The sequence below is a fragment of the Sinohyriopsis cumingii genome, chromosome 12 (assembly GCF_028554795.1).
Source record: "Sinohyriopsis cumingii isolate HCF-2022 chromosome 12, ASM2855479v2, whole genome shotgun sequence".
Classification (NCBI taxonomy): domain Eukaryota; kingdom Metazoa; phylum Mollusca; class Bivalvia; order Unionida; family Unionidae; genus Sinohyriopsis; species Sinohyriopsis cumingii.
In genome coordinates this window covers 30,855,072-30,864,592 of record NC_142972.1, presented here as the reverse complement: position 1 = coordinate 30,864,592, position 9,521 = coordinate 30,855,072, and the positions used below count along the sequence as shown (strand labels likewise).

Genomic DNA, 9,521 nt, shown 5'->3' with positions numbered 1-9,521 from the left:
CGTGACCGAAGAAATTTAATAGCCGTTATCTGATGATAGGCTGTGATTAGTGTGAGATGAGAGGGCTAAGGAAAAAGACTGTACCGTTCGTGAGTTTTCAAACTAAGCTTTTAGGGGACAAAACATCCAGTTCCCTTTGCTCCCATGTCTTCAAGAGTTGGAGACGGAATTGAGACTGTAGCAGAGACAAACGAAGTCGACAGGAGTGTAGTCGTGGGAAAGAAAGTCGAGAAGGAGGAGAAGTAATTTTGAGGAAGGTCTGGGAAAATGAGAAGGAATTGGGAGAGATGGGATAGAGACAGGATACAACAGATGAGTAGAAACACAAGGACAGGTGGAAATCATTTGATTACTGAATTGTTATTAAACTCTTATATATTGAATTTCAACCTTGTTTGTATATTTAACCATCTAACGGTCAGCATTGCTGACTAGGGGCTCGGAGCCTTACATCTATCTTTTAAATTTAACTTCCAACAAAAAAGACCCGGGTGGGACTTCTACAATAGTTTTAAAAAATATTGAGAACACCCCACCCAACCATATACTTCGTCACACAAAGACTGGAAAAATGTGGAATGAATGCACATATATTTTTAAAAAGTTTATTTACTCTTTACATCTATCTCAGAGTTTTGAATGTATTCTGTCATAATATTGTCATATCTTGTATGTATGTATCTATTTTCGCTTTGCAGGCCAACAGTTCTGAACAAGTCATCAAAGAAAGATCGTTAATTGTTAAAAATTGCGAACAAGCTCAAGCTGTCTAAAATTCGTTTGGTATCTTTTAGCTGTCATATTTCGGAATCTTTTTTGTTTGCGTAATTTTGACTCAATTGTCATCTGATCCATAAATGACCTCTTTACATACACTTCCACACCCCTCTGGACAGCATTTATGGTATAGGGGACATTCTGCATCGCCGAGACAATTTATGCCAGGTCTGAAAAGGCAGATTCCTACAAGGCCACTTGGTGGTGGGCAGGTGCCTATAATAATAATAATAATAATAATGATGATGATGATGATGATGATGATGATAATGATGATGATGATAATGATAATAATAATGATGATAATGATAATAATAATGATAATTATGATAATAATAATAATAATGATAATGATGATAATGATGGTGATAATTATAATGATGATGATGATGATGATGATGACTATCACAGATTATTTTACTAAAATGATCGTCGATGTTATCAACAAAACAACAAATTACATTTTGAATACATATAGATACCTACCTACCTACCTACCTAATATGAGGTATCTTTAAACCAGGTCTTAAATAGTTAAGATAAAACCGGAATATGGCGATTATTTTGATACAAGCAATACAATGCACAAGGAAATGACGAACTGCTTCGTACTTTTAAGATGCTCTCCTAGTTCACATCGAGTTTCATGCAACAATTTCGAGAAATCATGTAGTCCTGACCAGGCTGTGGCTTGGTTTTTTAAAGAATAATCAGTGAGTCCGTTCTTCCCTCTGTAACATTTTGTCCTTAATTTTTTAACGTTTTTCATTTATATGTACCATTAATATACATGCACAAGTTTCAATTTATTTCTTGTTTCCATCATTTGATCGCATGAATATGATGAGTCGGTTAGGAGGAACCTTTGCTGCAACATTTATGCTAGTGTTTTACTAACATAGTCTACTTTTATCGACAGATGCTATCGATTATTATGTATTGCGGCATGATCTAGGCGCTTCATTAGCTATGTTGTTATTTTTTGCACACATGATTTTACTATGGTATTTCTTAATGTTTTTTAATAATTATCAATGACATCTATTTAATCCATCGCCTGCCACTTTAAAGTTTCCCACTTCACACTAATTACAAATATCTAACCTGTTTTGTTTTGATGGCTGCTAATCGGACGGCTACAGCAAACTCCTTGTTTGAGATCTCGATGGATGGATGTACAGCGATATCCTGACTTGCATGGTATGCCACTCCCGTCAACATTACATGTAGGGCCCTGATTCGATCCTTTTGGACAGATATTACCAGGAATACCGCAGCATACGCCTTTGCCAAAAGTTTCTCTTGGATACGGAATGATGTTGCAAGTGTAACCAGGTTTACAAGGGGTGCTGCTTCCATCAAGATTACATTTTGGACCTTGTTTCGGACATGTGCTGGGAATTTCACAACAGACGCCACCACCGCGACTAAATGGGTCCGAAACACATATTTGATGGTCGTTGCATTCACTTCCTGTACCTTGGAGGTTACATAAGGATCCGGCTATGGTCCCTCCAGGACACCGAGAAAATGATTGACGGGCAATACATTCTAAATAATAAGCAAATAAATAAACATACGAGAAAAATAAAAACACAGAATCAAGACGTATGAAGTAATATTTTCTCGAAACCTTTGATTAATTGCTTGATTTAGTGTGGAAATGATTCCTGACGCTCTCTTTTAAAGAAAGACGCTCTCCTTTAAAAAAAGAATTACAAGTTAACAATAAGGTAAAAGGATATAGCTACTGAAAACTTGATCGATCGATTGATCGATCCCTGGTAGCTGAGGAACGGCGGTAACCGTATGGTATAATAAAGCAAACCCTGTATCATACTTTGTGCCCCTCTTCTGCTGAATATGAAAAGTGATGCTATTTTTGTCAAAACGACCCAATTGAAAATATTTCTCCATTTCTATCGTAACCATAAGAATGAACAAGAAGCACCTACTGCTACATAAAATTTACATGTTAGCCAATCATTAACGACATATATGCAAAGGAAATTAGAGTGAACTCCAAAGTGTATATAACAAAGCCTCTGTAGAAAATATCTTTTACTGTTAAAGACAGTTTCGCTGTATTTGTGACGATTTACCGTTGAAGAGTCTAAATTTCACTGTATTTGTGACGATTTACCGTTAGAGGCTCCATATCTCGCTGTATTTGTGACAATTTACCGTTAGTGGCACCAAATTTCATTGCAATTGTGACGATTTGCCATTAGAGACTCCACATTTCTATGTAGTTGTTACGATTTCCCGTTAGAGACTCCAAATTTCGTTGTAATTGTGACGATTTACCGTTAGAGACTCCACATTTCGCTGTATTTTTTACGATTTACTGTTTTGAAACAGAATATTTGAACTTTTGATATAAGAAAATAAAACCTGTATCAGTGTTGCTCTTTGACTACCGATTACGAAGAGTGATGGAGTTTCAGAGCAACCAACCGGTATTAATTTTAGTTGTTTCTTTGGTAAACCAGGATTACCATTACATAGCGCTACATATTGGTTATATGTCACCATTTGTTATTTAATTCTTTTGTGATAAAGTATTGTCTCCAACCTCCTTGAATATCGTACCAACAACAGCCCGTGAAGGTGAAATCCCAAAACAGTGTATTTCACACTCCATCGTCACTATAGACTTCCGGTTTCACTGTGCGTACGACCATTCGATTATGTTGTAGCAATATGATTTGGCGTGATTTGGATATTTTTAGCGTAGCTTTCATAATTTTTCAGTCATATCGCTACGATGTCAGTTGTGTGGCAGTTTATAGTGATGTCTAGCACTGGGGCATCATGCTGCGGACATGTATGTCCCACCCAGTCACATTATCCTGACGCCAGGGTGACCAGTCCTAACACTAACCTCCTAATGCTGAGCGCCTAGCGAGGAAGCTGTTAGTACCATTTTTGTAAGTCTTTGGTATGATTCGGCAGGGGTTCGAACCCACGACCTCCCGCTTCCGAAGCAGACGCCCTAACCACTAGGCCACCGGAGGGGTATGTAGCAATACGATATTTTCTACGAAATATTGTTGAAGTATTTCATTGAGAAATGTCGTTAAACTTGTACTAAACCTTACTGCTTCACTCCGAGTCTACGTCTTTTGTAGCCTGCCTTAGCACAAAAGTAAAATCTAACTAATCAGCATAACGTACAAAGCAGAAACATTTAGTTCTAAGACAATTACGTGACCGAATTTGACAATGGCAGATTTTATAAAAAGAAATATACTTGGAAATACTGTAAAGCAATTTGCCTCAATGAAACCACACGCGTCTTTGACGGTTTGGTCTGTCTCCAAGACAGTGTCGGGATCATTGTAATTTGTTGAAAGTTTTTTTTTCCTCTTCAAGGGTTCAGGTAGCAATTATCGATTTCAACTTGGATTGTAACCCTTTGCTCTTGCCTCCCACCCCCCGAAAAACATCCTGAGAACATCACTGGAAATAAAACTTCTTCTTCGAAGGTCCTTGTACCTATTGTTGTTTCAACTTGTGTGCAATGTTTTGTTCCTGTCGAAAAAATTATATTGTCCTTGAGAAAGATTGAAAACAAAACTTCGTCTTCAATGTCCAGATACTTATTGGCTTCAGCTTAGACTGTGGCATCTTGTTCTTCCTGGAAACATCTGCTCCTAGAATGACTAAGAGATACTTTTTCTTAGCGATTTATGATATATGCTGTTTTATTTCTGTGCACTGTCGTCGATGAAAAGTAGGACAACAACTTCTACTTGATGACGGAGATTCATACTGAGTTTAGTAGTTGTTATTGTTGTTGTAGGGTTTAACGCCATTTTTCAGCACACGATAGGCTATACATGGCGGCCAGTATTAATGGTGGAGGAAGAACCCGGGAAAACCACTGAAATAACCACCGACCCACGAGAAGCTACTGGCAAGCTTTCTCGCATACCCACATAGGCTGAATCCGAGACTCGAACCCACGCAGACGGAGATGAGATGGCAGTGATCCGTAACGGAGAACGCTTTAGACCACTCGGCCCCCCATTGAGCTTAGTAATCTAGCTTAAAGGAAACGTATGCATGTGTGTGGATGGGGTGGGTGGGAGTGTTTTGTATTATGCTGAGCTAATGCATCTCAGTGCAAATCGAATTTATCTTTTAAAACGTATTCGATTTATCAAGTTTACTAACCAAGCCATCATCTGTCTCCTTTTTAAAGGCTCTACATTATCAAGAATCTGATTTAATAATTGATAGAACGAAAATTTGGTCCAGTTGCGTCTACCAGAATACATCTTTATTTATTATTATTTATTATTCTTATATCTAATATGCTTCGTGATTGTAATAGACACAATATATTACACCGGAATGTCAACATGAAATTTCATTAATATTGGCTGCAATTTCTCACATTAGCATACCGATCTAATGTAACATTTAGTCTGAACTAAACAGTTCTTTCATGGAAAGCTGACTTAGATAAACCGAGTTGTCTTGACCAGTGTTGTTCTGACAAGTGATGGGGAATATTTAGAAAGCCACAGAACAGATTCGACATTTTTCAAACCCTTTAAAACCATGGACGTGTAAAAAAAAAAGCATTTACCTTAATTGAAACTAAGCGAAAGCATGACAGATTAATTTGAACACTGATTAGGTATCATTTTAATTATAATGTTGCGGCTTATCATTTGAACCATACAAATGTTGCATGTTATTTTAACCATATTTTCAGGATATCAATTTGACCATAATGTTGCGGGTTAAAAAGAATGTATCGATTGGAACAATTATGTGCTCGACACAACACCTTCTTGACATCCGTTATAATTATGTGCTCGACACAACACCTTCTTGACATCCGTTATAATTATGTGCTCGACACAACACCTTCCTGACATCCGTTATAGCAGCAACAGATCGCAGTAATATTTCTTTTTACACCAATGCAGAGACCAATTTGCGTCAACTTAAGCTTATAAAATACCTTTGTGAATTTTCCTGCATGATAATTTTATACTTCTTTAGTTTGGTCTGGAAAAAAAAAATTGGTGGCCAAATCACTGCAACAGCAATGCAAGGAATTCCTCGGAACGTAGTGTCTCGCGTGTGAATGGCATTATCACGGCATTTCTTCATAAGCACGTTACTCTAATACGACTCAATTTTGCAATCGGAACATCTTCATCAAGTCAAGAAAGAAACCTCGGATGTAATTTGCCGTCACTGATAACTATGGTGATGCTCTACAGTTTTGTACTTTGCATAGTGTTAGAATATTATAGAAAAAGAATTTCCCAAGTAGAATACAAAGTCTCAATCGAAACAATTTCAGCCTTCGCTGTTGTAACGTATGGTGTGCACTCCGCCAGAGACGAATCATCAAACACGTCACATTGATATATATTCGTACTACTTCAGAGGTTATTTCACAAACTGACGGAAATGGCCGAGCGATGTTTCTATTTATGCTTCTGCTTATGGTTGGTGTTATATAGTCAAATATTAAGTATAGTACGTAATAAGTAAATTATTAACTTTTAAAAAAAAAAACTAATTTAAATGTTCAGGGTCAATTTGTTTTACAGCAAATATATTTATATAAGCTAAAAAGAGCAATTTGTTATTGTAATTTACCCGCAATAGATCACTGCATTAAGATAGTATCGAGCTATTGAATTGTAATCATGTGGTATCGAGCTATTGAACTGTAATCATGTGGCATGAAGATTAATCAAGTAAGCAAGACTAAGCAAGATGCGATGAGCGTTACATTTTTCCTATACATTGGGCCTTGCGGGCAGTACAGTTGCCAAACCTAAGAACGCTGTCATGTAATGGAGGTTGCCGTTTTGGTGTTCCGGTCCAACTTGCCCCTTGACTGTGTCATACATATTACAAGCATACCTGAAACCTGATGGCTATCAAACATTCTATACATTAGTGGTTGGTACTGTTAATAGCGACGAGATTTCAGAAACATTCCTGAAGTACATACTATAAAATGACTTACTTGTTTGCAGATGTTATATTGTTTATCTTCTTTCAACGCATGTAGTTCTCTAATAGTTAAGTTTTGTTTTGTGCTAGAATTGTCACGAACCGTGAATTTTATACGAAATACAACGTGCTTAATGGCGGTGAATGTGACATGTATACATCTACGTCATTCTACTACAGTAGATTACACGGTGTCGAATACGCCATGTATATGGACGGAATTGACACTTATTTGAAGAAAATTAGTTACTTATTAGTGGTGATTTAGTGACATTTTTCTGTGCTTCTGATAAATAGTTTTTGATGTTTTATGTACGATATTTGAACACTGGGTAAATTGATTGTATCGTTGTACAGTGTCGCCACTGCGTGTTTGAGAAATCGGGTTACAATGAATGTAGCTTCATGTGGACTGTGGTGAACAGGAAGGGGAAAAATTGGACCAAAGTCTAACATTTGGTATATTTTGCCTTGAATTCATTACTGGGACACAAAGGAAGTGGTCAGAGATTTAGACTAGAGATCCATTAATGAATAACGTATATAAACTGAATTACCAATTGTAGTAGAATAAAAAGATTACAGCTTGTACAGAAATACACCTGAGCAGAGAATATGAAAATATATCATTCTAGAGTTTATCATAATATCATACAAATGCCGTCATCAGTATTATTACTACCTAAATACACGGAGAAATATGTTAGTTTCTTATTCATAAAATGCGTCTCATGGCCAATGCAAGTCTTCCAACTTTTAATTTTTTTAATGTTGTTCTGCACATACATTAGAATCTTATTTGTAAACCAAATGCGCAGAAAGACGGCTCATGTTTACTTTCTCCAGGTTTCATACGATATCCACTTCTCCTTGCGACTAAATGTGGCATTCGTTAAGTGTAAGTGGCATTTCATTTATTGCTGTACATTGCATCAAAATCTGTGGACAAAAAGGTATGGAATTTGTTCTTACTGTAAGTTATTCTTTCCCATAATCACTGCTACAGGTTGCAAGATACTCCGCCCAAACAAATGAAAACAATACTGCCGTATGTTTTATCCATTTCTTCGCAATCTGAGTAACTTCCTAATTTCTTTAATGTGTGCATTACCGAGGACATTAAATTGGTATGATCACCAGCAATCCTCGTTTGTGACATCGCCGCCTACGCCAAACACGCGATACCCATGTATCGATATCAACGAGACAAAGCCACTTCGACGCCATTGTCGAATAATGGCAAAATATATCGAAATTTAGTCTGGCAAACGCGTTACCAGTTAACGTTGCCGTCACTGTCACGTTCAAATACCATAATGTCTATTCAGTTTGTAAAACCATATGTAGGAGTATCTGGATATTGGGAGATTTGTTTAGCACGTTGAACGAAAGCATGGGTGTCCCCGCCCCCATATGGAAAGCATTTCTCACCATATACATGACATTTCCATGTTGTTATACAACTATAATATCCTCACACTCTCCCATTTGTACCTCCATACCGATTTTAAAAACAAAATACACCAGATATATAAAAATGCTCAAAACTTATTATTTCATTGATCGGTTTATAATTTCTGATCCGATTGTCGCCAGGAGGTCCCTAACTCTCAACTTACTTGAGCTTCAGTCTAAACAATATAAACAAGCAGACAGACTGCTCACTGTCCATTTCAGTAAAAACTGTAGTCTGCGTCCAACATTTGCAGTGTCTATATTTCTAAAGCAAACTGAACAAAATAAAATGGAGGAACATTTTGAATACATATGTTCAATGAAATTGCCGTCGTTAATTTTACAAGTCAGAGAGGGAGAGAGAGACAGAGAGAGATTTCTAACCCACAAATCCAGCGACGCCCAGAAGTAGCAATATCATATGTACAAACAGCATTTTGTTTTTCATGTATAACTGTACTGGTTTGCAATGTTATTTTGACCACAATTTATACGGCAACAATAGGTAAGTTCATTTTTTTACTAATAAGGGGAACAATGTTGTTTGTAGTAAGAAAGCTCGTGGTCAAAATGTGGACACGTTATCCGAGCAGTTGAATCAACAGCTTGATCAATGTTTCATTTTATTATTAATGAAATTGCTGGCGTCATGTTTTTGGCTCTTTTGACCATAAAATGTTTCTTTTAAGGAATATATATGGACTCTAAAACACCTAATTTCAAAATGAATTGACCCGTCATCACGTGATGCACATGGCAAACTCGTGATATTTGTTCAGAATCCGAGACAACAAGCGTGCTTTTAGTTCAACCGTGACGTAACAAAACAATATGGTAGGCCTGATTCATCAATCATATGACTGAGCTAGATAATATATTCTCGTTAAGCATATACAAGCATTCGTACTTTTTTACCGTCTTCTCTCAGACACTGTTAAGACCAACTGATATTCTGTCCCCTACAACGTTTGGTGTTAGGAACATAGATCTTCATTTGTAAATGTCAGGTCGTATTTTGCATGTTACAGATTAGAAGGGACCTATATATTTCAGCAGTAAACTAATAACTGTGAAAATCACCATGTAAGTACACAATTTTACATTTGTTATCTTTAATTTAAAGAATCACGAACATAGTGAAAAAGTATGTATCACTGACTGCGATTATATATGAAACAGGAAGAACTTGTATCACTGACCGTGTTTATGTACGACACATTGAAGAACTATATATCACATTGTTTATGTACGAAACGCTGAAGAACTATATATCATGAACTGTATATACGACACACTGG

The 9,521-nt window shown here is 36.7% G+C and overlaps 1 protein-coding gene across 1 annotated transcript; it reads right to left on the bottom strand.

Moving 5' to 3' along the window:
* Nucleotides 1–591: 591 nt before the first annotated feature.
* Nucleotides 592–8,759, bottom strand: LOC149786189 (uncharacterized). Its single transcript, XM_089976545.1, has 3 exons — nucleotides 8,608–8,759; nucleotides 1,882–2,328; nucleotides 592–993 (listed from the first exon to the last, which is right to left on the bottom strand). The coding sequence occupies exons 1-3, from the start codon at nucleotides 8,669–8,671 to the stop codon at nucleotides 836–838; spliced, it is 669 nt and encodes a 222-aa protein (XP_089832671.1). The 5' UTR covers nucleotides 8,672–8,759; the 3' UTR covers nucleotides 592–835.
* Between the last annotated feature and the right edge of the window lie 762 nt (nucleotides 8,760–9,521).

Excerpts from the sequence above, each read along its gene's own strand:
- LOC149786189 (XM_089976545.1), bottom strand. The coding sequence starts at position 8,671 with ATGAAAAACAAAATGCTGTTTGTACATATGATATTGCTACTTCTGGGC. Across the intron at positions 2,329-8,607 it reads GGGCGTCGCTGGATTTGTGG|AATGTATTGCCCGTCAATCA; the intron begins GTTAGAAATCTC and ends CTTATTATTTAG. Across the intron at positions 994-1,881 it reads CAGCCATCAAAACAAAACAG|GCACCTGCCCACCACCAAGT; the intron begins GTTAGATATTTG and ends TTATTATTATAG.